The following is a 27,722-nucleotide window of genomic DNA, read 5'->3' on the forward strand; positions in this document are numbered from 1 at the left end:
CACATTCAAGCAGCGCGCTAACCAAATTTTAAACGCCCAACAAAAGGAGGATAGACAGCCAACAAAGCGAGAGAGCGCGCCAATAAGCAAAACTCACCTCCCACCACAAAGCTTTCACGCATCCTCCCCTGCGTATAAATTGAGATGCGTTGAGATTGATATTTGTGTTTTTTGTTGGTTTTGCATTTTGGGTTGCTGGTATTTGCTTAGCAGTCAGTTATAATTTCAACGCTTTCTCGTTTTCATTTTCTAAACATACCCAATAGGAAATTTTTTAGCAAACTCACTTTTTTTTTTATAAATACATAGCTACATATATTGCCTTGCTTTAAGCCAAGTGAAAGAGTGTGAATCCATAGAGCTAGATTTGTAACAGCTAAAACTCTATAGCTCGAGTAAAAAATATCAAAATTAACAGGATGATCGAGCAGACCGTCAGAAATATCTAGAGCAAAAAAACAGCAGGGAAACAATGGATCACCTCTTGTGTACTGGTCTCGCATTCGCAAGGCTAGGCTGTAAGCATCTGGGGTATCCATGGTATGATACACTGGAAAAGGTATGATAATACGAACTGATTTTTGGAGAGAAAAGTTATCCTTAGTGTGGCCGCAGATACTGTTGAAATGGACGTCAAGCGCAGGCATCCTGCAGTCCTCATGGGCCTAGTAGCTGAATGCCATCTGATATCGCAAATAACCAAAACTATTCTATGCATGGTTCTTTGGCCTACCAGACTAACCTAACCTAACAGCATGACAATACGAACTGATTTTTGGAGGACTGTCTGCCCGTACAAGAGAAAAGTTGTTAACAATTGAGATATTTAGATAAATTCTGGCAAAAGCTCCATCGGTTGAATCCAATTTTCGATGACTTGTTCGAACATTTGAACTGGTAACTGGCGAATAACACGCGTGATGTTTTGCTCCAAGGTCTGAATCGAAGCGGGATTGTCCGCATAGACTTCAGACTTTACAGATCCGCACAGGTAAAAGTCTAACAGTGTGATACTACACGATCTTGTTGACCAATCGACCGGCACAAAACGTGAAATTATCTGCTCACCGAAGTGTTTTTTTAATAAATTTATTGATTGTTGCGAAGTGTGGAAAGTGACGCCGTTTTGTTGAAATCAAATGTCGTCGAGATCATGAGCTTCAACTTTAGGCATCAAAGACTCGGTTATCACAGCGCGTTAAAGGTTGCCATTGACGGTTACGTTTTCAACGGTGTCATTTTTGAAGAAACATGAACCGATGATGATTATACTGGTCCGCAAACCACACCAAGCCGTAGGTGTTTCTGGATAAAATGGCAGCTTTTGAAGCTGTTCAGGTTGCCTTTCGTCCCAAATGCGGAAATTTTGCTTGTTTACATACCTATTGAGCCGGAAATGGGCTTTATCGCTGAACAAAATTTGGCTCGAAAACGTTGGATCTTCTTGGTACTTTTCAAGAGTCCTTGAAGATCAAGCGGCTGTGAACGGCGCTGAATCGACTCTCCACGGTCTTCGTGTATACTCTCATCTACTGCTGCTATATTTCCTTTACAGCGAGCTGGACGTGGAAAATTCGGTCGAATATTATCCAATAATAAATGCAGGGTCTCAAGATGGGTGATGGTGTCGCGAATAGGACGCTTAGTAAGCCGATTATATTGACACTAAGTGGAGCCAACCGCTCGGAACACATTCTTTACAGAACGTGAACTTTCGTAACAAAGTCGAACGATTTGTAACGTTGTGCGGGCGCACTAAGTCTTTCCATGATGAAATGCTTTCTTATATACCGAACGCTTCTGTTTACGAGGACCTTGAAATACATAACCATTGGTGATAGTTAACACCTTTATTCTGTAATACCCAAATTCCAGGTGGCAGCGTTCCTATTTCTTCCGAAGCAGCTGGTGCAACCCACTCAAAGGTTTTCCTACATGCCATCTTTATGTATTTGGATTTATGTACATAAGCTCATTGTTCTAGTTGATGCTTTGCTCTGTTTTTCGTGGCTGTTGTTGTTGTTATTGCGCTTCGGCAAATAACTTTATTAGGTTTTAATCATGAGCAAAGCAAAGCAAATTCAACACAATTCAACTACTGGTGGAAGCGTACCCATATATATAATACTTATGTATGTGTACGTGTGTGTGTTCAGCGAACTTAATTTCCGTTTGTGTATTTGCCGACTTAGTTCAGTTCATTTTCAGCCACAAATATTAAATATTTACACAATCAAATGAAATTTTTAGAGATACGGCAATTATTTGTTTTCCATATAAACTTCAAATTGAAGCCACGCTTTTGGCAGCGAGAGGTTTCTGGGTGTAGATGTACATATAAATGTTGTTATTTGTATTTGAGAAAGTGGTTCAAGGCTTTAAGGCAATAGAAAGTTTTCTTGTGATGAGCGAAAGCAAGTTGGTTTAGCGCGAGTTCTGATTTCAATGATTTTTCGAACAATGTTCCCAAAAGTTTCAAAACACGCCTACTTTCCAAGTATCTTACTGCTAATTTCTATCCGCTTGTTAAAGAAGTAGCACGCACAGTCTGTTATATTTGGGGAATAGAAAATCCATGAAACATTTTTGCGTGGCCAATGTTAATTGCCTTTCTAGACCCGACTCCCTTCACTTTTTTCTGCTGACTTATGAGAAATTCAAAGTTTTCGTCAGCAATCCTCGCACTACTGATGACCACACAATCGAAATCCTCGGTCCTGATCAACGTTTATAAATCGTTCAACTTTTCACGAAAATTCACGTTCTGTATAGACTGTGTTTCTCAATTTATGGTCAACATAATCGGCCTACTGAGCGTACTATTCGCAACACAATCACAAATCTTGAGACTCAGCATTCATTATTAGATAATATTAGACCGAATAGACCACGTCAAGCACACATTGAAGAAAATATAGCAGCCGTAACTGAGAGTGTACACGAAGACCGTGGAGTCAATGCGGCGCCGTTCGCAGCAACTCGAACCGATATATGGATCCACTTGGCGCATTTCACGTCGAGATCGTAAAGTGAATGCATACAAAATACAGCATCTGCAAGAACTGAAGCCGCTTGACCTTCCCAAGCAACATCGCTTCGCGATATGGGCTCTTAAAAAAATTCGAGAAGATCCGACGCTTTCAAACCAAATTTTGATCAGCGATGAGGTCCATTTCTGGCTCAATGGATACATAAAAGAGCAAAATTGCCGCATTTGGGACGAAGAGCAACGTGAAGATATTCAATAGCTGCATTTTCATCTAGAAAAAACAACGGTTTGATGTGGTTTGTGGGCCGACGCAATCATCGATCCATATTTCTTCAAAAATGATGCCGGTGAGAACGTAACCCTCAATGACGACCGTTATCGCGCCATGATAACCGACTATTTGATGCCTGAAATTGAAGTTCGTGATCACGGCGACATTTGGTTTCAAAAAGACGTTGTCACTTCCCACACATTGCATCAATCAATGGATTTATTGAAAGAACTCTTCGAAGAGCAGATAATATCACGTTTTTGGCGCGTCGATTTGACACCAATATCGTGTGATATCACAACGTTTGATTTTTTCCTGTGGGGACATGCAAAGTCTAAAGTCTATGCGAACCATCCAGCTTCGATCCAGGCCTTGGAGCAAAACTTCAGGCGTGTCATTCGTCAGTTAGCAGTCGAAATGCTCGAGTCATCGAGAATTGGTCATGGGAAATTGAACTCACGGATGGACCATCTGAGACGTAGCCGTGGCCAACATTTGAAAGTGATGATCTTGAAATACTAAATGCCAAAGAATGTTCTTTCGAATAAACATTCCCTATTAAATTTAAAATTTCTGTGTTTCTTAATTTCTTAAAAAAAAGGAGGGAACCTCGAAATGGAAATAAAATGGTAGTGGATAAGAATTTGAGCCATCTTCACGACATAACAGGTAATATTACAGGTAATGAGGGCTTTCGACTCGACACTTCTTTGCTCGCTATATTTGAGCGCTGCTCTCATGAGTTGAAGGCAAAACAAGAGTGCGTAAATCCAGTGAAGAAAGATCTGTATTAGATCGCTTAGCGACTGCTTAAATAGATAATTACCAGCTTTAGAAATGCCTTGGAATTACTAATAACGTGTTCAATTCGTTTTGACTGTATTTAAAACTTTCCACTGTGTGTCACAGGAAGTCTACAAATGTACACCTATACACCCTTTGTACCCCACTCTATTCAACTCACCAACAAACGAAATTGATTTGTGCGCTTGGATGGGTCAAAGAGTGGTCTAGAAAAAAAAAAACAAAAACACAGTCAAGCCTCTCCGTTTGTCTGAGTGGACGGCTTGTGCAACCGCCTCTCTTTGTTCAGCCCCATTGTGTGTCGTCCAAATTAGTTTACACATCGGCCACCAGATTGGCCGAACGCAGCGACGCATTCAACGAAAAGATGCGCAAACAAACATTTGGCATAACAAGCAAATAAACAATGCCAAGCCAATATTGACATTTGAAGAGAATGCGGAATGAGGTGACCGCTGGAATGAAGCAAAAGCGAGTAGGCAGGTGAAGTGTGGTGGGATAAAAGGAGGAAATGTTAACGAGAAATAGTGGAGCTGCAGTGAAAGACTTTAATAAAATGTTGGGAGTTTAAAATTATAAATCGACAATAATTTAAGAAAAATCCAATGTGAGAAAGTAAGAAATATGTCCTACAGATCCTAAGCATTTATGGAGTCTGAGATACATATATAGAAATGTCTCACAAGTCTAAACTAATTATATTCTTTATATGGGGAAAGAGGGAAGTAGTGGAGCATATGGGCCAACTAACCGAGACTCACTGTATAAAACTGGGAATACAGACGGGAATAATTTGTGGGTTGAGGAAAAAGTCTGGATCAAACCACATTGTGCTGTAGCAAGGTTAGACTAGGTTAGGTTAAATGGCCAAACTTAGGAAGGATCTCACTTGAGCAGCTTATAACGTCGATCTAATGTGGTACCTAGAACCCTTATAAAATTGATCATGAAGATCCTCATTAATATATGAAGCACTTTGAACAAATCACAAATTTGTTGAGGCGGCTAATGTCAGTTTCGGTTACTGCCGAGATGTTTTAACCACAGTCTTACTAAAGTTAGAGAATGGAGGATAATGTCTGGATGATTCCACCTTCAATTTTCACAATTTGCACCTACAACATGAATATCTATTGGACAATGTCCAGTATAAACTCCTTCGTTTGTGGCAGAATAGACTATTAAAGGCAAGTAGTTCAGTAGATATTTGATATTATACTGAAGGCCAGAGGGATCTCGTAGTGGCGCAGAGGCTGGTCGTCGACCACCTAAATATATGTGAAGTCCTTAAGTTCAGTCTAAGAACGCAAGATGAGAACGGAGACTCCACTCGTTCCCACTCCGAAGTGAGCGGAATAAGCCACCTCCTGCCAGCATATGGGCTTTGCAGTTTCCAGCAATTCGGCTATGAGTCCACGAGTCTAACAATGAAATAGCTTGATGCTATATATAGAGTGGACAGACACTTCTTCACTAACTTTGTGCATACTGTTTGCGAGCTCAACGCTAGTATTGCCGCTCTGTTGTCGGAATGTACGATCACCTCCTTGAAAGAGACTGCATTTCATAGTAGTATGCCTATCACCACCTTAATTGCAGCCAAGTCTGCCTGAAAAACACTAGATTAGTCCGATAATCTAAAGCTAAGATTGACGGATTCATTGACTAAAGCTTAGAAGACTCCTCTTCCAAACTTTCCTCCTATCTTCGCCTCGCCTTATTCTGCAGCAACTTCTTCCCGTTCACATATTCCTGGTCGGTATGTGAGTGGAGAAACAGCCGCCAAGAGTAGCCTATGGGACGCAGTGGTCAATGTTTAAAGGAACGCAATTGAAGGAGGAGAGAATTTCAGCACGATCCTGTTTGGCGTCTCTGAGCCTTAGAACGAGCTTCGCAGCAATACACCTGCACCGCAGATTTTGATGAGAGCCGTTCTTCGAATACGGTCAAGCTTCTAAGCAAATGTAGACTTTTCGCCCTCTAACAGATGAATATACCGTACAACATTATTAGCTGGACTAAGGTTTCGTAGCTTTTCTCTTGTCTATAGCGGTTCTACAGCAACCAACCAGCCCCAAACGATGCCTTATTTACCTTATCCTCAATATATGACAACAAAGAAAGTTTTCTATTAATTACACCGTATCAACTGATTGAAGGCGTGTACCTTCGAATAAGGGTAGAGGGACGTTCGGGATTTGCTGAAGGAAACGGTCACTTAATTTCACTGGATATCCGCCCGATATTCCAGTGTATAAACAAAGGCACGTAAATAAAGGTTTTAAGGGAATGTGGAGAACAAAGTACTGAACTTTCAAATAAAAATGAGGTGAATTAGATTGAGTTATGTATCAGGATGTATCCTACCTAATAAACTAAGCTTAAATTTTGGTGTGATTAATTTCACCCTTTCGAGAGATGAGAGATCTGATCTGATATCCAACCATCAAACAACGTTGAATACCAAAATTTTGGTATTCCTGAAACTTTAGTTTTAATCCCACCAAACTTAACCTTAAACTCACTCCCAGGTGAAAACGGAAACGCGGATACATAAATAGAAACACACACAGCGCTACTATGAATTGCAAATGTTTGCAGAAAATGCGAAATAGCGAAATTAAAAATTTAAATATGTCACTTGTTCTAATTTGCATTTCGAGTGTCAATCGCGCGCTCAAAATGAAAACAAGCGAAATATTTCGTAGTGTTTAAATAACAACAAAAACGATAAGTCAGACGTACGAATACTATGTCAAAATGTCAGGATATTAGGGAAACCATGTGCCGCAGGGCGGTGAGCGGAGAGTGGAGAGGAGAAAGCGCTTGCGGTGTATTGCTCGCGGTTCGATGGCGCGTTTACGAAGGTAAATATTTTGACAAGCTACTTTGATATGCCGCGAACAAGTGTGTTGGCATTTGGCATTCGATGACAGTTGACATTTGATTGCACCGAACGGGGGTGAAGGATAATATAATCCTAAAATGTAAACGCTTGTAGGTGCGTAAGTATATAAAGGAGGTTCTTAACTGTAGAAAGACTTAGGTCATTTATTGAACATGAGAGATTCGATAGCTGCCATTTCATCAAGAAAAAACAACGGTTCGATGTGGTTTGTGGAATCATTGGTCCATATTTCTTCAAAAATGATGCTGGTGAGAACGTAACCGTCATTGGCGACCGTTATTCACACCATGATAACCGACTATTTGATGCCTGAAATTGAAGCTCGTGATCTCGGCGACATTGATGGCGCCACTTCCCACACAACGCATCAATCAATGTATTTATTGAGAGAACACTTCGGTGAGCAAATAATTTCAAGTTTTAGGCCGGACGATTGGCCACCAAGATCGTGTGATCTCACACCGTTGGACCTCTTTCTATATGGATATGTAAGGTCTAAAATCTATGCGGACATTCCCGTTTCGATTCAGGCCTTGGAGCCAAATTTGATGACGTATCATTCGTCAGTTACCAGTCGAAATGCTCAAACGAGTTATCGTAAATTGGACTAAACGGATGGATCATCCGAGACGTAGCCAACATTTTAAAGAGATAATCTTCGACAAATAAATACCAAAGAATGTTCTTTCGAAAGATAATAAAGATTTCCCATTAACTTCGAAATTTCTCTGTTTTTTTCTTTAAAAAAGTAGGGAACATCGAAATGGATCACCCCCAAGGACTTGAAGAACTGAAAGGATCATCAATTCGATTCTTTATGTACCACCCTAATCCTTAAATAACACATACATATCTACGTAATAATATATATAAAACAACAGCGTGTCCTTCACTTCGTGTTGCTTTCGATAGAGTGACAGCGCCATCGGTTAAGTTTAGCAGTTTTCAATTCACCGACAACTCGTCTAATATTCAAGCTACGAAGAAATTGAGCCGCGGCATAAGCGAAAAGTTTCGGCACATCCAAAGAAGTGGAGCGCAACTACAAGTAGTGCCTCAGCGGTTGAATTATTAATTTTACCGCGAAATAAGGAATTTTGGCAGCGAAATGTAAATCAACTCGCGAAATGTATGCCTTCAAATGGAATATTTAGAAGCGAGTTGGTAATGGATTTCGGGGAAAAATATGCTTTGGAATTCTGTAATAAATATTGGGGAAATATAGAACTACATATGTATATACAATAAAGAAACAAATAATGAAAATTTAAAAAAAAAATAAAAATAAAAAGAAGGTTCGAAATATACTTGTTTTAATAGATTATCGAAATCGATGATGCCTTTTTTCTTAACTGGAGAATACTAGGGATGGAGAGGACCGAATGGCCTTAGCAACCAGTGCTGATCAGCAATGTCACATGAGCTAAGAAATCTTCCAACGGAGGAGAAAAGTAATAACCATCAGCTTCCAGGTTCTTGAGACAGGAGAGAGGGACAAATGGTCGTTGCGATCTTATTGGGTTCAGTGAGTATTGAAAGCGGAACGTCAATTAGCGGTTAAGTCTTCTGAATAGAGTGATTATTCGAAGAGAACTGAGTTGGTAAGAAGACAATGATGAAGTTGAAGAAAATGAGAACTATTTATCTAATCATATACTATACTAACTCACGGCATTCAATCTGAAGAAAGCCGCAAGTAAACTATTGGAGAAAGTCACACTTTGGCGTTATTGTAAATCAGGACATTTTTATACGCTACGGCTTCAGCGATTGCCTGATCTTGGATTGAAAAATTCTTTATGATCGCTCCACCTCTTACTATATGCATAGGTACATTTTAATAAGTTTGATAGAGTGTCTACACTACATAGAAACTAGTATTAAAATCCTGAAGACTGAACTTATGAATAAATGTTGAAGTCTCTTGGGCTATAAAGGGTTGACAAATGTCATGGCCATCTATGCGATCTGCAACAGATTGAGAAATAATCTTCTATACAGAGAGAGCGTTCGAAAATACACTGTTTAAACTAGATACAAATTTGGTCCGGAAAGTAATGGGACTGATTTGAACTCAGACCGTCGACTAAGAATTCGTTTAATTACCCAGATGTTAAATTTATCAAAATCTGTGGTTCATGACATTTTCACTGAAAACCAGAAATTGCGGCGAGCGGAAGTGTGCCAAGAAAATTTGACCGCCTCACACCGCTTTTCTTGTAAACAGCTACCTAACCTATCGCAAAGCTTCCGCAGCAGCCCTACAGCCCAGATGTGGCCCCAAACTTCATTGTTTCCTTGTCAGAATAGGCCGCTGAAAGGCAAGCATTTTGAGATGACAGAGAGGATCCAAGCATCATGCACCTCGGCTCTCAAGGCTATTCCGGAGAATGGCTATCGTGACGCCCCTAATGCCTGGAAATCGCGCTTCCAATGCTGCAGTTTTTAAAGAATTGTAACGATTGATTCATTAAATTTTTTAAATCGACTCCGTCCTATTACTTTCCGAACAAACCCTGTATAGTGGGGTCTAGCACCTACAGGGAAAACGCTACACTCGCCTACTCAGTGAGCTTCTTCACGGATGGGTCAAAGTTTGAGGGGAAGGTTGGTGGAAGGATTTACTGTCAGGAGCTCTGTATCAACTCCTGTTTTAGACTTCTTGACTATTTTAGTGTCTTCCAGGCCGAAGTTGCAGCCATTAATATAGCAGTAGATGCTTCGGAGTACAGCCTCCTTCAGAGAAGTGACCATTCACTCAGATAGCAGAGCGGCGATATCAGCCTTGAACTCATTAACTGTGCGTTCAGGGCTGGCCAAGGAGTGTCTAACCATGTTATAGCATCGAGTGTCTTTGTGATAAGACTGGTATGGGTGCTAGGCCACATCGAAATCGGAGAAAATTGATGAGCTAGTTCCGTATCCTCGTTTGTTGTAATACTAGATAGCTACGCTTCGCGGAAGCTTGACCTGCGCTGGGCCACTATCGATACATGCGCTGTCGCAAAAGCCTTTTGGTCGAAAATCGATCGCAAGAGAGCTAGTGTTCTTTTTGGCCTCAGTAAATCTAGCTTCTCCCTAGTTTTAGGGTTTCTAACAGGCCATTACCCTAATGGCGTCCACGCACTAAGGCTGGGAATCTAGTAGACCCTGTCTGCAGAAGCTGTATGGAAGAAGATGGAAACAACTCAACACTTCCTTCTTGACTGTCCCGTGTTTGGAAGGACATCCCACCAAGCTGGCTGCAATGGGAATTAAGCGCCTGTGCAAATTGAGGTGGATGCCTGCCATACTGAGTTCTAAGCGTTTTGCTAATTTATAAGTTCGATTATATTAGTTCTTCTTTTTTATGGCCTCACAAGGGACTACATATAAGTAGTCCACGTGCGATCTTTGATCAGCCATCTAACCTAACCTATTGGCAGTAGTAGGCTTTTACGAACCCATATTTGCGCTTAATTTACTAATGTCGGTTTATAAATTTCAACAGACGAGGCCAAGTGTGATAAGAAACTCAACTTTGATCGAAATACCGATTTACTAAACTTTTGAATTGTCACCCAATTCAAAGTCACAGATTTATCATTCTTGGAAAACAACGAAAATGTTAAACGTGTCTTCTTTTAAATAAATTCAACCAGAACCAGTCCCCAGTGAAGAAAGTAAAATAATACTCCCATGGCACGCTCCAATGACAGTTCAATTGCTTGCTTTGCTCTTCTCGTTAGAGACCAAACATTTACATGGGTGTTGGCGTCGGTGTTGGTGGCTGCACAACATCGTTATTGAAAGTTATCGGTGTTTCTTTATTTGTTTTAAACCAAATGTGTTTGGCAAAGTTTTGCATTTACCGGAAATTGCAACTTCAATTCGGTTTTCGGCGGCGAAGTTGGCGTTGACGCTGGTGTTCGAAACAAAACAGTGGACCTGTGGCATTCAATTGGCCACAGACACACAGCGGCTCTTGAAACTTTTTCGTAAATTCAATTCGTTTAAGTTGTTGCCTCAACGGACGTCGCCAGCTGCCGTTTGCGCTCCAATGTGGAAGACCTAACGGTGGCGGTGGTGGTGATGCGTGGGTGACATACTTTTGTGTGTGACTGTAGTAACAGTTCGACTTTGCATTCACTTTCGTGCCTTTCATATGTGTTTTTATTTCAAACTTAATATTTGCTTTTATTGCTCCGTCCCCAGCGTCGACGGTATTTTAATTTTGTAGCGATTTTACGTTTGAAAAACTTTCCAAGTGCAAAGCAAAGAAGCGAGTGAATGCTTTTGAACAATTTTTTTCTGCGCTCAATAGACTATTTGTTTGTCAATACTTGGGAAGCTTGGTTGGTTGGTTGGTTTGTTCATTTGCTTGCGCTTGATTTGGTTGAGAGGGTAGGAGTAGTCCTACTGAATTGATATGCTTCTCGAAATCGGTATTGATTTAATTATTCAGGTATAAAAACAGAATGAAATATTGGAGTGTTTGGGGATCTTTCCAAACATTTTAACCCATTAATGAATGGCTTGCGGAGTTTTTGCCTCTCGAAATGGTTACCAAAAAGGACATTTAGGGGTGACTGGTGACTGGAAGGCGCTGAATTATTGTTGCTCTCTCAGCCGCCAATTAACTGAGAGCGTTCACACATTCTCAAACATAAGGAGTAAATATCTATCCATAAGAGTCCCTAACTAGGGTTTCGAACTAAATTCTTCTGATTCCAAATTCTTGAAAATTGCGAGCTTTGTACTGGGTCTTTTTTCAGCATGTTATTTCGTACTTCTTTTCTGAACACAAACTCACAGATCAAAAACTTATAGATGCGGACAGAGACTCTGATGAATGTAAGGACGGAGAGACAGTCGGACAGATGGACTGCACAGTCAAACGGACGCGATATTAGATAGATAGCTGGACGCGAGGACTGTCTGACAAAACGACTGACGAACGGGCACTGATAGTGAAGAGGAGGATGGATAGACTCTCGGGCATATAGACGAACGAGCAAACAGAAGCATGAACAGACAAACAAATTTGCGAGTAGAAAAAGCCGGATAGAAGCGACGAGGACTGATAGACGTACATAAGGAAGCAAGGAAAGACGAAAGCTCAAATATTCACATAGATGGACGCGTGAATAAATAGATATTCGTATGCGAGGTTTGACGAATACATAGATGCACGGACGAGTGAACTGAATGCAGACGGGCTTAAGGATTGAGGTATATAAGTATGAATAATCGGACAGAAAGACGTACGCATGGACAGGCGAAATGACGGACAGACGGACACTAAGGGCAACATGCATTGATATGGATGGAATTCCGGACAGAGAAACGCAAACAAAGAGGCGTACACGAGATTGATATGTCAGTACGGGCGGGCAAACCGAAACATGGTCAGACAGACGAACGTGCGAACAAAAAAAAACGGACGGAAGGACACAAGGATTGATAGACGTATAGATGGAAGGAAAGAAAGACGAATGGTCGAATAGTCCCATAGATGGCGCGGGAATAAATAGATAGTCGAACGCGAGGTTTGACGAACATATACATACATAGATGCATGGACGAGCGGACTGACAGCAGACGAATTCAAGAACTGACGGATATAAGTATGAATGACCGGACAGATGGACGGACGCGTATACAGGTGAAAGGACAGACAAACAGAATAGAAGGATAGAGGGGATGGACAAACGAATGTACGGACAGACATAGACGCGGGGAAGAATAGAAGAGTCGTTAGACAGAGACTTGAACCCGCGAAAAGACAGATAGTAAGACGGACAAGTGGAGAGACAGATGGATGCGGACAGACAGATGGACGAATGAGTGGACTGAAAGAGAAGTGGATTCGGGGACTTAGTGAAAGACGAACGGACATAAGGACAAACCGAACTACCAACAGACAGATGGACGAAGGGGTAGCTAGAAGGACGTTTGGATACACAAATGGACCGAACGAGAAAAGGATTCGGGGGTTCAATGAAAGACAGACGGACATGACGAAGGTCAAACCAAACGACCAACAAACAGATGGACGAAAGGGTAGTCAGAAGCAGGTGTGAATAGACAAATAGAAGAACGCTCTAACAGATAGACGAAAAGGAGCACAGACAGATAGATCCACGGACGTGGAAACAGACGGACAGTTGAACAGGTGGATATATAACAGTAGCAGAGTGAACCAACTTTATAAAATTTGTTATATCCATTAAAAGTTCGATAAATTCATGAATTATCTTAACCTAAATATTATATAAGAAATATATTGATCCCCGTGTCTCCGATTGGCTTTAAAACGAGCAAATCGGCTGAGGAAGTTCATATTTAAGATAACTTAGTACAATTATGTGATGTCGATTCATTTAATATATTATTTTAACTCACAATCTAATGAATCGTATACTTTTATTAGAAAAAATCGCATGCGATTTTAATTTTCAGTTGCGACCGGACCCTAGTGTATTATATCCTATACTTCTATATTATAATATATTGTTCTCATATATTAAATTATAATAACTTATTTGACAGAATCTGTCACTCACCTGGAATGTCGGCAAGTCCAGCACAGCCATGGAGACCAGTAGATTGAAAGTGGCTGCCGCCAATGAAACCGTACGCGGCGGAATGCATTCACCTGCAGAATAAGAGATGTGTATAAACAAAAAGAATACAAACTGAAAATTATAAAAAAGAAACAATCGAAGACAAGGCTCTCAAGAATCTTATCTTATGTATATGCTACATAAGATGCATTTGCACTAGCCGGATATGACGCTAATAAAAAACATTAAAGGGTAAAATCACTAATTTCCGCCTTCGCGTACAACTCACGTCGCGTTCACACGCACACACACAGACACATAAGTATTCGACAGACAGAAAGCCAATCAACTGTTAAATGCACTTTGCACTCGATTAGAATGTACTTAGACGAATGAGTGTGCGAAAGATGCACGCACTAAAGAGAATGCAATAAATCACGAAATCGTAGAGGAAAGCAGCACAATGAATCACAGACAAGTGAGAAATCAAGAAATCAACTAAAAGAATTCAACTCAAGATAGCAATAGCAATCAATTTTTGATTTTTTTTTGTTGTTTTTGGTTTTTGTAATTGATTTGTTTTTATTGTAGGCGGCATTTACTCACCGATTGGCACCACGCACGCGTAGAGCATCGATACCGAACCGAAAAGTTCCGTGGATTTTGCTGCGCTCAGGAAACGTGTCGCATCTGTGGGTCCTTAAAAAGAAGAAGAAGAAAAAATGGATGATGAAAAAAACTAAATTAAACGTGCAGCATAAAAACAACAATAATAACAAGTAAATTTGTCTAACGAATTAGCTCGTTGCTGTTAACTACGACTAACAGCCATCATAAAGGCTCGGAAAGCATTTCAATCACGTTTCAGACTGCCATAAACGTGGCTTTTGTCTTTCTCAATGTCCGAAGCCACATTTTAGCTACTGGTGTTTAAGTAACGTTAGACGAGCTACTAGATTCATATGAATATCTACATATATAGTGTGCCGCGTGTGACTCACCTGCTGGACAAACGTCAATGAAGCGTGTGAGGAAGCCGAGCGTGGCCAGCAACGAGAGCACCACACTCTGATGACTTTCGATGCACTCGCGTATCTTCATGCAACGCCGCGAAAGGATTTCGATGAGACCAATGATAACGGCATAGCTGAAAAGAATAGGAATAATTACAGATAAATAAAGACATGATATTTAAAAATAAATTTGTGTAAATAAGAAATATTACAAAATAATTTTCTCTAATATTGTCTTTATGCTAAACAGGTAAGAAATACTATTAATGAATTGAGGAATTTAACTGTAAAATTTGCTGACTAAAATTTTAGCTGCCGCTGCCGACGGTTCAAGCTTAAATTTTGGTAGAATCGCTTTCGCGCACTCAATGGATTCCTAAAGCTCCTTTGAAAGCTCCTCATTGGTTGACGGTTGCAGCTGTAGCTTCTGAGCATACTGTGGCTACAAGATCTGATTCCAACTGCCCCTGGTATTGTTGCCTTCCTGTTGGCTTCAGGGTGAGGTAAGCTCCAGCTTTGTGCTAGCTGCTTTGAAGCCGCTGCCCTCTACACGGAACAACTAGTTTTTCCGGCTTTTCACCAGGAGAGCCGAATTGCTTTAATATTTTATTTTTGTTGTACAGATTCATAATATGAACCCACGAGGGTAGGGGAAAGTAGGTCTGCTTGTGTATAGATCACACTACTCAGGGTAGGCTATTTTATTACGGAGGGAGCCAGGTATCCGCGAGCTTCGTTCTAAAGTGTTCCATTTAAGCGCTTCCAGCCATGCTGACCCTCAGTTCGGGTCGTCTGATACCTTGATCCAGCCCTTTTATGTACCCCAAAACATGGTAAGACTTCTTTATTGAATAATGTGACCATAGCTGGATACCTTCCAACTACAACAGAAACGAACTGTTTCCTGCCCGGCCAGCAGTAGGGGATGTTGCTGGGATTTCGGGTTAAATATTATATAAGAACTCATTCCTGGCGTTTATGTAGGATGATCAATAGATGCTGATATCGTATAATACAATTGGACTCCAAAATTGGATCTTCATAGGCGATCAAACACTTCCTTATACGAGTATAAATCTCAAAAGACGTAGGACCTACATATAATAATGTTTGTCAACCGATCTGATGCATATTAAATCTGTATACAGGGTTTGTCCGGAAAGTAATAGAACTGATTTTCGTCCGTCGCGACTGTACTTCGGAACGAGCGACTGGATTCGGTAAGGGTTAACGAACGATCAGTTGTCTGCGAGCACCCGGAGAGTCAGGACAAACATTTTCACGCGACGTGTTTCTGTGTGTGGTGCAAGCCGAAAATGCACCATTCGTTAGAGCAGAGGTATGCGTTTAAATTCTGTGTGAAACTCGGCAAATCTGTTGAAAAGACGTTTGATATGATCAAGCAGGCTTACCTAGAAGTTGTTTTAGCAAGAAGCGGTATGTTTCGGTGGCACCAAGCCTTTTTGGAGGGCCGAGAAGAGGTCGCAGATGAATAAACAAGTTCAAAGTGAAAACGATGCTCATTGTCTTTTTTGACATCAAAGGCATCGTCCACCATAAATTTGTGCCTCCTAGACAAACCGTCAGCGCTAAGTTTTACGTGAAAGTCCTCAAGAGACTTAAACGAAGGGTTAATTGGGTCCGACAAGACATCGCAGCCGCTTGGAAGTTGCACCACGACAAAGTCCGGCTAACACCGTCTTTCTTGTGAACCTCTACCTAATCAAGGCCGGCAACCCAACGCTTCCGCAGCAGCCCTACATCCCAGATGTGGCCCCAGACTTTATTGTTTCCTTGTCAGAAACAATTGACAGAGAGGATCCAAGCAGCATACACCTCGGCTCTCAAGACTATTCCGAATAATGCCTTTCGTGACGCCTTCAATGCTTGAAAATCGCGCTGGCAGCGCTACAGCGACGCAGAAGCAGGCTATTTTGAAAGTTTTTAAAGAATTAAACAATTGGTTCAACAAATTTTTTTAAATCGACTCGGTCCTATTACTTCCCGGACAAACCCTGTAGGATCATTTTAGCATATAGCTGTCATACAAACTAAACAATCGGAATGAATGGCTTATACGGAATACTTTTATCTTTATGAAGTTTGGTATGGATTGTTGTTTAAGGCAATAATGCAATCTTCGAAGGAATTGTTAAGATCGAATCACTATAGCATATATATAGCTGATACACAAACTGACCCATCAAAATCAAATTCTTGTAAGAAATAGGCATGGAAGAATATCATAGTATTAGGAGGACAAACTATTAATTTAGACCAAGTTTCCTCTTGGTAGCCAAAAACCATTCGCTTGAAGGCGAGCTTAAGCGAGAATGCGAATCATCCTATCCCTGAGTTGTGTGCTGGGTTTGGGATCCTTCTTCTTCTTTACGCAAAAACAAATATAAAAAACAAGAAAAATAAAAAAAAAAAACGTTAACTTTGGTTGGATCGAGTCTATAAACTTCTTCTTCTTCTTCTTTACTGGCGTATACAACGCTTACGCGATTATAGCCGATTTACAACTGCGCGCCAGTCGTTTCTACTTTTCACTACGTGGAGCCAATTGGAGATTCCAAGCGAAGCCTGGAAGGACCAGGTGGAGAAGAAGGTCTTCCTCTGCTTCCCTCTCCGGGAGCCGCCACGCAAAAAAAACACCTCCAATAACAAGGACAGAACAGCCGCGCGCAGTTGTAAGCTCGATAATAACCACGTAAGGGGTTTCTACGCCAGTAAAGAAGAGAAAGAAGATTATAGACTCGAGCCAACTAAAGTTAGCTTTTTTTTCATTTTTCTTGTTTGTATATATTTTTTTGCGTATTCTTAATATAGAAATAAAGAAGAAAGAAAGAAATAAAAATTATAATTTTTTTATTAATTGGCAAAAAAATAGCCGAATTTCGGTCCTCTAGACTGGAACACCTTTTTACAGAATTACACCGTTATATCGAAAAAAAATCAACGCTTGTTGCGCTCGGTTGCTTGTTGGGACCCTTACTAAATTAAGCATGGCAAATATTTTACAAGTGAAAAAAACGCTTAAAAGGTGTAATTTGAACAAATACCCAAATTAAAAGCAGCGACAAACGACAATAAACAGAAAAAAAGAAGTTGACGCATTAAACGGTAAATAGAAAGCAATAAAAATGTGAACAACTGTCAAAAAGGCTTTCATCAACACCATAGCATCCAGTGGGAAAAGGAAAATCACAGCAAATGGAAAGGAAAATAAAAAAATGAGAAGGAAAGTAAAAAAAAATGAGAAGCAAAGTAAAAAAATTAGAAGAAAAGTTATTTGAAAAAATAAAAAAAAAAATTGAAAAAAAAATGTAAGAACTTGCAACCAACAGCTGTGAAGCACGCAACACTCATAGCAATGTGCAAATATGCGCACAATGGCAACACTTTCGGACTACCGTTATGCTACGAACAGCAGCGCACGCCTTCGTCCGACCGACCGTCGCCTCTTCCTACATAAAATTCGAAATGAAATGACGCGTACGTGTTTTTAAGTAGCGTGTGTATTTGACACTTGTTAAAATATTTGTCCTTTAGCCAATGCGCTGATGTGCCGCTATATGCTTGCTGTTTGTATGTATGCGTGTGTATGTGCGCACTCGTCATCGGTAGTCCGCCTCTGCGCCATATTCAATGTCATAATCGTGCTCGACAGCTAAAGACGTGTGGTCGTTATCCTTTTACAGCGCTTCTGTGTGAGTGTGTGTGTGGGTGTGTGCCGAATGCCTTTTACTGCTCGAGTGGGTGACAAAAACAGCAACGAAATGGCAAACAAGTATGCTCTAGGTGTATGTATATACATATGTATGTGTGTGTGTCAACATTATAGAAAATAGAAAATAAAATACAAACTTGCTTCATGTGAAATAAAGCAACGTAACGGAATGAAATGCAATGAAAGAAAGCACCGGAAAAATCCAACCGAATCGCGCAAACAAACTGTTACAATTCACACAGTCACACAAACACACATACACATGCATATAAACACAGAAAAAATGAGATACATGAGGCTGCAGCAGACATTTAGATAAATAGAAAAAAAAGCAGTGAGCAAATAAATAGAGGAAAAGTACCACAACAAAAACAACAACGTTGTTGGTAACGAGACAAGAGCGACTCATCAACACGACATCGACACGTCAATGACAGCGTGCTTGAGCGCACCGAGAGCCGAAAAATCTGACGTGGGCAGCCGGGTGTTGTGCCATGCCCAATCCATTGCATTATGCTTAGTCCTGTCGCTTGGGCAAGATTATTTAACGAACGTGTTTTTTCAACTAACAAGGATGTTAATTCTATTTTTGTTTACTTCACTACTACAAACACACGTGTGTGTGTATGTGACAAGCGCATAGTTGTCGCCCCTTTTGCTAACTCGCCAGAGCTTGCCTTGCAACTTCTAAGCCAACCACTTGGGTGTGCGGATCTAAAATATATATGTATGTATGTAGCTGGGTGCATGCAACTTATTTATTTTTGTTGGCACTACACTTCAGCTCAGCAGCCACTCTGCGTAAATAATGAGAACAAACAAGTGGATGAGAACTTAACCAGATCGGTTAAGCAACGAATCGAACCCATAAGAGGGTGGTGCTATAACACAAACTTAGCTCAAAGGAGTAGTAAGGCACTCAACCATTACTGAGTGTTCCCAATATCACAACGGTACGAAAAAAGGGCTCACTCCGATTTCCTAGTCATATGAGCGGAAAACGAATACCAGCTAAAATCAAAACATGCTTATAAGGCAAAAACATTAAATTTCCTTGTAAATTCAGCGAGTTTGGTTAGGAACAATCTGAAAAGTAGTAACGGCAGACCTAAACAATGAATAGCCAATATCTAGTTGTTCTTCCTTTTCGCTGTTTGGCACCAATTGGATATTCCAAGTATAGCCAAGTCATTTTTCACCTGGTCTTTTCAACGAAGTGGAGATCTTGCCCCGCCTCTGTTTTCCCCGGCGGTTACTACGTCGAATACTCTCAGAGCTGGAGTGTTTCCATCCATACGAACGAGATGACCTAGATGCCTCTTAATTTGCTGAACTATATCAGTGTCATCGTATACCTCGTACATCTCGTCGTTCCATCGACTGCCTAATTCGCCCGTTGCCAATGCTCAAAGGACCATAAATCTTCCACAGAACCTCTCTCTCGAAAACTCGTAACGCCGACTCATCAGATGTTGTCATTGTCCATGCCTCTGCACCATACAGCAAGACGGGAATGATGAGGGACTTGTAGAATTTGGTGTTTATTCGTCGGGAGAGAACCTTAATACTGGTTCCAAGATAGCCCGAATTATCTACGAGACGAAGTTATGACTCTCAACAAGAAGGTCGATTCTTTGAAGACGGGAGATATTTTGTTCCTTACCCAGTCTGGAGAAAACAGAACTAACGGCGCGGTTGTTGAAACCAGTGATATAAATATCAAGAAAAATCAATAAATGAGATATAAAGGAACCAAAAGTATCTAAAGGTAGGAAGCAACTCAAACACAAACCAAGTTCCACGGTACACTCATACTGTAACAGCCAGCCACATGAAATTTTGGTTTCGTCGATTTTATAAATAGAGGTCCGCAGTAATGAATGAATCTTGTCCCTTTAAGTGCGAAGCTCTTAGATATCTAAGACAAGTTCTATATAAGGCTGGACAGTAGTAAAGGAGGTATTCCAGCGTCTCTGTTATGATTACTCCCTGCACTTTCTGCCTGTATCGTTGTTCTAATGACCAACCGGCTAGTAAGTGATGGCAGTAGATTATGACCTACCGTCCTTTGTATGCTTTTCTTCGTGCCTCTTTCACATGATCTTGGCAATGCTGCTTGTTCTTAAAGCATTCCATATCACTCTGATCCGTGTGTCAGGCCTTTCGGAAATTTCATTATGTATCGTTTTTAGCGACCTACGTAATTTCTGCCCTGGTTTGTTAGCAAGACGGATGATACTTTTGGCAATCTCATCAGCCATTTTGTTCTCCAGAATGCGTTTCTGACCAAGTTCCAATTATATATGCAGCCGCCTTCCTGCTCCTAAGGACCCTCTCTGAAGTAATATGATGTGATATTATTGCTTTAAAAGGCGCCTGGCTATATGTAATAATCTTCTTTATGTTGTCTCTTACTTTCTTAGCTATCTCAGCCGCTTTCCTAACCGCCTACGCGCGTCTTGAAGATACTGCAGTATTGCGAAAGCGTGAAGAGTCGTTTGAAATCCAACACAGAGCAATAAATTTCGGCTCTCACTTCATTAGCCAGCCCAGAAGCTAAACATTGCACCAGTTTCGAACCATTAAAGTGAAGTTGGATATAAAAAGTAGCTCGATGGGTGGATGCCAAACGAGTTAATGTAATAAGAACTCATTGACGGAATTTCCTTATACTGAACCGCTGCTGAATCGTACTATCTATCAATTCTTGATGCGGATCGTTACTGGTGATTAAAAATAGAATATTTATGAGCACATCAAGCTAAAGCGGTCGCGATCGAATAGCGCTGAGTCTGCGTAAGAAGTGGCCAAACCAGTATTGACGGTGAAGAAGATTTTGCTATGTGTTTGGTCAGATCCCTAGGGAATCATCTACTATAAGCTGCAACCCTATGGCTAAACTCTTAAATCAGACCCACAGGTATGTATATTGAATCGTCTGGTTTAGAGGAGGCCAGTCGTAGAGGAATTGTGTAACATCAGAACGCTAGGCCACACAAATCGATGGTGAGTGGCTAGGGGCTCCGAAAGCTAGTTTGCGAGTTCGTATACATGAAGCTTAAAAAGCAGAAACTCCTACTTGCTCCGGTCAATCGTGAATAATTTTGCTGGTGAAAAAGTCGTTACATGGAAATATTCGAAGAAACAAGTACGAAATTTAGTTGAAAGAGAAGATTCAGTTTAAATGGATTGTCACTCGAATTTTGAAACCACTTGAATCAAATGAGTTTTGTTAAGTTTAGTTATGATTTGATAAGTTAAGTTTTGTTATGCTAAGTTAAGTTACGTTAAGTCAAGTAACGATAAGTTAAGTTACGTTATGTTAAGTTAAGTTTAACTAGGTTAAGTTACGTTAAGTAAAGTCATGTTAAGTTACGTTATGTCAAGTTAAGTTAAATCGTTTCGTTAAGTAAAATTAAACAAGCTATGTTACGTTAAGGCAGATTAAGTCACTCGAAATTTAAAACCACTGGAATCAATTGAGTTATGTTAGGTTAACTTAAATTATGACTTAACTTAAGATAACATAACTTAACATAACATAACATATAATAAGTTATCAGATGTTATGTTATGTTAAGTTATGTTATCTTAAGTTAAGTCATAATTTAAACATATAATAAGTTATCAGATGTTATGTTATGTTAAGTTATGTTATGTTAAGTTATGTTATCTTAAGTTAAGTTACGTTACGTCACGTGAAGTTAAATTGAGTTAAGTTACTTTACGTTAAGCCAAGTTAAGTTACGTTATGTTATGTTAAGGCAGATTAAGTCACTCGAAATTTGAAACCACTTGCAGTAAGTTTGACAGCTAACATGTAGGGAATCAATAAGGTAACTTATAAATCTAGCGATTTTGGTATGAAGTCTACGCAAAGCAGAAGTGATACTTGGAATAGAGCCAAGGTGAACCGAAGTTTGCAAATAAGTAAGGACACTGAGACACGAGTTGAGTTCTCAGTAATCAAGTCAAGTACACTCGTAGTGGATATATTTATGTTTGCAAATAAGAACATCTATTTGTCTAGCAAGCAACATACGAACGTCCTGTTGATTTAGGCAAATTATTAAGGATATATTTGTGGTGCTGATGAGTTTGCTTTGAGCTTCTTTCGCTTTTGGTCTTGCTTGTGTTTATGAAGGCAAATCCTTAGATAAAGTTTGTTAGTATATAAAGGGTCTGACGAAAGGACGTTAAAACACATATTCAAAAAAAATACATGTACACATATTTGTTTATATGCATGCTTGTGTGTGTGTGTGCACAAGAATTAAATGGCTGCTGGACACTTTGTGCCTAGATTATGAAGTATGTGGTTAAGGCTATAATAAATGTGTTGGGTTTGTGGTCATTTTAGGTGTGCGCATATTTACTCTCTACTCCAGCGTATGAGTGTGTTTGTAGATGTAGGGAAGGAAGTAAGCGCTTCAAAGCTGTCAACACAAAAATGGACACGTACGCTCGGCACATTTGACAGCGCTGGCGCAAGAGTGAGCGTTTTGGAGCATGAGTGTGTAGCAAGAGGCAATGATGGATATGCCTTCCTTGGCTACGAAGAAAAACCGTTTGAAGCGAAACTAAATACAAAAAAAAAATAAGTAAAGGACGCAGAAAAGAGCAGAAAAAAATCTGCGTAAACGAATGGGCAGTTGTTGACATGTACAACAACAAAAACAACATATGTATATGCGCTGCTGTAGAAGACGTAAATATGTATATAAATAGGCCTCCCAAAGCAGTTTGGGAACCTCACCAAGCATGTATTTGCTCGCGCTGCTCCCACTCTGTACACAATGGCGACCGCCTGGATGGGATTGAGTAATGGACACTTTTATTTTCCGTGCACTTTATGCCACTTTTATGTGTCAAAAAGGGTCAAAATGGATTTTGTTTAACGTTCGCCGCCGAAGTGTGAGTGTGAGATTTGCGCAGCACAAATGAACTATAAGTAACGAGCCACAGTAAAGTCACACAATTTATTATTTCGGTTTGTCATGCCACAGTAATCAGTCATATTAGATATTGCTGAAATAGCAAAGCAGAGGGCAGGAGCTCTCAGGCTTGAAGCTCGAAATCATCACCCATAAAAGCTACTCAAGCGTTGAGCACATTTAAACGTTGCCAGTGGCACTGTTTCGATAAGTGGAAGGGGAGGTGGGGTGCTGCTCATACAAAAGCCCAGCATGCGCTTTGTTGTGCCGTTAATGTTTCGAGTATGTCAAAATATTTGCACACAGCAATGTTCTATATTGTATTTATTTTATTGTGTTGTGTTGTGTGGCATACACACAAATATCCCGTTATTTACTTACAATTATCGGGTATCGCAAACGAAAATTTCAAATGCTTGAACTCTGTGCTGGACCAAAGCCACACACAGACGTGGTCAAATTAGTGGGTGATGGTCGGGTGGGCAAAATATTATTGTAAGCACAGCCTGGAGCTCAAGAGCGCCACACAAAACAACAACAAATCACACAATCAAAACCGAAATAACTGTACTGCTGATTTAGTGATAATTGATGATGATGCCGCTGATGGGTTTGTCATTGGGCTTGCCACAAGCTTTTTGTACTCTCTCTAACGCACTTATTCACTTACTTTCTCTCACTCCCTCTCTATCGCACTCACTCCTTCGTGCCGCTACTCATTTACTCGTTCATTTGCGTTGTGATAAATCACGCATGCATATTGTTTGATTTGATAGTTTTAGTGCGCAAATCAACATTACTAATTGAAAGGATAATAAAAACAAAAGCTCATTTTGCTTGTTAAGTTGTTATTGGCGAATTTATCTATGATTCTATTTACGCATATTTTAATCGAAATGCCACATTTATCTGTTTACCAGTGAACATCGCATTACATATTTTGGCTAAACACAGTTAGTCATGATGCGCAGATTTGGCAAATAAGCAAACAGACAAAGGAAAACATTTCATGGGAGATACATAGTGTACTATATACATAAGTATGTATGTATGTATAGCCCAGTATTTAATGCATAGTGAGTGGAAAAGTTTGCGTAAATAATTGAGATAAATTAAAGAAACTGTCAAATCGGAAAAAAAAATAAATTAAGGGCACTTATTAAAATTGATAAATAACTATAACTATAGAAGAAATGTGGTGATCCTTCTTCTCGCAATACACTATGTAAAGATTTATATTCATGTGATGTGTTTAATAAATATATGTACTTATATGTAAATAAGACAAATTATGACAGAATCAAATGAGTTATGTTAAGTTAAGCTAAATTATGTTACACTAAGATATTTAAAGGTATGTTGTGTTCAGTTAAGTTAAGTTACGTTAAGTACAGTTAAGTAAAGTTAAGTTACGTGAAGTATAAGTTCAGTTAAGTTACCTGAAATCAAGGTCAAGATTTCTTACGTTAAGTTAAGTTAAGCGAACTAAGTTATGTTAAATTAAGGCAAGTTAAAACAAGTCAAGTTACGACAAGTTATGTTAAATCACGTTGAGTCAAGTCAAGTTCAGTTAAGTTACGTTAAGCAAAGTCAAGTTAAGTTTTTTTACGTTAAATTATGATGTGTCAAGTAATGTTACGATAAGTTATTTTACGGTAAGTTATGTTAAGTTAAGTCAAGTCAAGTTACGACAATTCAAGTTGCGTTAAGTAAAGTTAAGTTATGTGAACTGTGTATAAGTTCAGTTAAGTTGCCTAAAATCAAGGTCAAGTTGTCTTACGTTAAGTTAAATTAAGCGATCTAAATTATGTTAAGTTAAGGCAAGTTAAAACAAGTCAAGTTACGACAAGTTATGTTAAATCGTGTTGAGTCAAGTCAATTTCAGTTAAGTTACGTTAAGTAAAGTCAAGTTAAGCTTTCTTACGTTAAATTATGATGTGTTAAGTAATGGTACGATAAGTTTTTTTACCTTAAGTTATGATAAAATAATTCAAGTTAAGTTACGTGAAGTTAAGTCAAGTTAAGTTACGCGAAGTTAAGTCAAGTTAAGTTATGGCAAGTTAATTTAGCTTAAGTTACGCTAAGTAAAGCCAAGTTAAAGCAGCTTAAGTCTAGTCAAGCTAAGGTTGAGTCACGTTAAGTTAAGTTAAGTTCCTTTAAGCAACGGTAAGTGAAATTATGGTAAAAGAACCCAAAATTAAACTAATTTTTTCTAGGCGCAAAACAGATATGGCATGAAATAATGTGTGCCATAATTCTGATTGCTGTAAAAACTAGTACTAAATGTCTTCAAGAAGTCATAAGCGAGACGTTGATGCGTTTTATTACATTTGCGGCAAATTTATTAAAATGAGAGAGAAAAGTATGATTTAAGTAAAAATTTAAAGATTGTACGAGCAAATCAAGCTGCAAACTACCTATTAAAAGTCATGACAAAAAAATGTATTCAGATGTGTCGTGTACCTCTTGCAGATAATTTTTGGATGGTGACTTTATTTTCACTTTTTTCATATAATTATTAACTATTTTGATAGCATTAATTAGGTTATAATGTGTTACTTTATATTGTCGGTTGGAACCGAGGTGAAAAGGGAGCAATCTAGTTTGCAGTGCCGAGAATTCGGAGGGAACCAATTGATTCTCTTTCAAATATTTGGAGAATTTTTTTCCAAAGTTTTCAGAGGCGAAAATAAAAACTGTAACCTTTGTAGGCTCTCAAGTAAGAAAAAATGTAGACATTTTCCCGAAGTTACATAACAACGAGGAGAAAAAAAATTTGGAACAGTTTTAAGGCAAGGAAACCAAAGTGCTGACAATTAAAACGAGCTGATCATATAATTATTAAGAATTTCGCCATCAGCGGATGCAGGATGTCTATAAACATTCACATGTTACATACTCATTTAGAAACGCTTAAAGATAATATGTCAGCGTATTCCATAAAGGAATTGGTGCTTGAGAAACGACGATTAACAGTCAGCGATCTTCCTGGCATCGTTGGAATAATATCAAAGGATCAGTGAAAATCATTCTGAAAGATTTTTGTACCACGATATAGCACCGTCGCATACTGCATTGATTATTTGTGAGTTTTTCGCCAAATTTTCAACCAATACCGTGCCGCAACCACCTTACTCGCCCCATGTGACTTCTGGGTATTCGGCAAACTCAAACGGCCCGTCCGGTGAAACCGTTTTGAGTCAATTGAAGACATTAAACGTGTATCACTTGCAAGCTATTTTGGAACTTGATTTTAACAACTGTTTCGAGGATTGGAAAAAATTTTGGTACAAGTGTATTGGGGCCAAGAATGATTACTTTCAGGGAGACGACATAGATTTTGAAGAATAAATTTGAAATTTTAAAATTATAAGCAAAGTCTTACTATTTTTTGCCCACAGTATATATAAATAATAGCATTAATGCAAACTTTATTGGAATTAAACAGCGACGATTTCTCGGCAAAAATTGCGACTAGTCAATATAGTTCCGCGGTTAGTTGCAAAGAAACACGTGACTAAAGGCATTGCAGTATTTTGATATGAAATGAACTATTCACTCTGGTTTGAACATATCCTATGAATATATTAATGGTGGGTATAACCCTTTAAACCCGAAAGTATACAAAAGGTTAGGTAAGATGACTGATCTAGAGAGTTCGCACGTGGACTGTTGCATATTAATCACAAAAAAATCAAATAAATGGGTAATTTCGTGAATATGGCAGCACTGCAAAGAAATTTAAACAAAAAACCATTTTATCTATCACTACTGTTACTTAAAAATACTCGCTTGGAACTGATTAACACCTAGTAATTCATTCGAATTGTACCATACAGAGAGCAAACCAGGACTACTCTCCTAAAAGAATACTCGGACATTTTTTTAATATATTTGTAGGTATATGTATATATGTTTTAAATGTATGTATGTAATCCATAAGTTTGTAGTTTATGCATGCACTTGCTGCAACTCAAACACAAGCATAATCGAATTCGAAAACAGGCGAAAACTGTTACGAAGCATATCCAATGCGAGGAGGATAGCACGACGCTATTGAAGAAAGCAAAGGAAAATAATGAAGATTTAATGCCAGAAGCGTGCCAGTAATTTGCATGCACACAGAATAATTTCGACAAGATCAACTCCAGCAGGAATATGTGCAAGCAGCCACGGGCACAGTTACATGTGTATATATGCGTATAATATTGAAGCATAGATTTGGGCGCACTACGGTTGCAGATTTACTTGGTAACACATACACATCTTTATGTTTATATACAGTTATACTTAACTATACATGCGCTTGTAGTTGAATTTTAACTTTTTCGAAAATTTTGCGTAAATGGAAAGAATTCGAGTAAGAAAAAGTTAGCCTTACAGCAGGGAACACAGAAGACGACCAAAGGCGCAAAGTTTTCATGCAAATAAATTTGTGCATAACTGCAGCATAAATATACTAATACATATGTATGCTTTACATGTATTTAACATACATATTTGGGATATATGTATGAGTGTGAAA

General features: G+C 39.3%; 1 protein-coding gene and 1 long non-coding RNA gene across 2 annotated transcripts in view; one reads left to right on the plus strand and one right to left on the minus strand.

Moving 5' to 3' along the window:
- LOC120767461 overlaps positions 1-14,189 on the plus strand; it is a 173,763-nt gene extending 159,574 nt beyond the window's left edge. Inside the window, exons 4-5 of the long non-coding RNA XR_005704700.1 lie at positions 13,504-13,995; positions 14,109-14,189. This is a non-coding gene — a long non-coding RNA (uncharacterized LOC120767461). The remainder of the gene's footprint in view (positions 1-13,503; positions 13,996-14,108) is intronic.
- Positions 1-27,722, minus strand: part of LOC120767460 (S phase cyclin A-associated protein in the endoplasmic reticulum) — a 125,496-nt gene that overhangs the window by 7,630 nt on the left and 90,144 nt on the right. Inside the window, exons 7-9 of the mRNA XM_040093544.1 lie at positions 14,519-14,664; positions 14,124-14,216; positions 13,518-13,609 (exon numbers count right to left, since the gene is read on the minus strand). Coding sequence (XP_039949478.1) covers positions 13,518-13,609; positions 14,124-14,216; positions 14,519-14,664 — 331 coding nt within the window. The remainder of the gene's footprint in view (positions 1-13,517; positions 13,610-14,123; positions 14,217-14,518; positions 14,665-27,722) is intronic.

This window comes from Bactrocera tryoni, chromosome 2 (genome assembly GCF_016617805.1).
Source record: "Bactrocera tryoni isolate S06 chromosome 2, CSIRO_BtryS06_freeze2, whole genome shotgun sequence".
Classification (NCBI taxonomy): Eukaryota; Metazoa; Arthropoda; class Insecta; order Diptera; family Tephritidae; genus Bactrocera; species Bactrocera tryoni.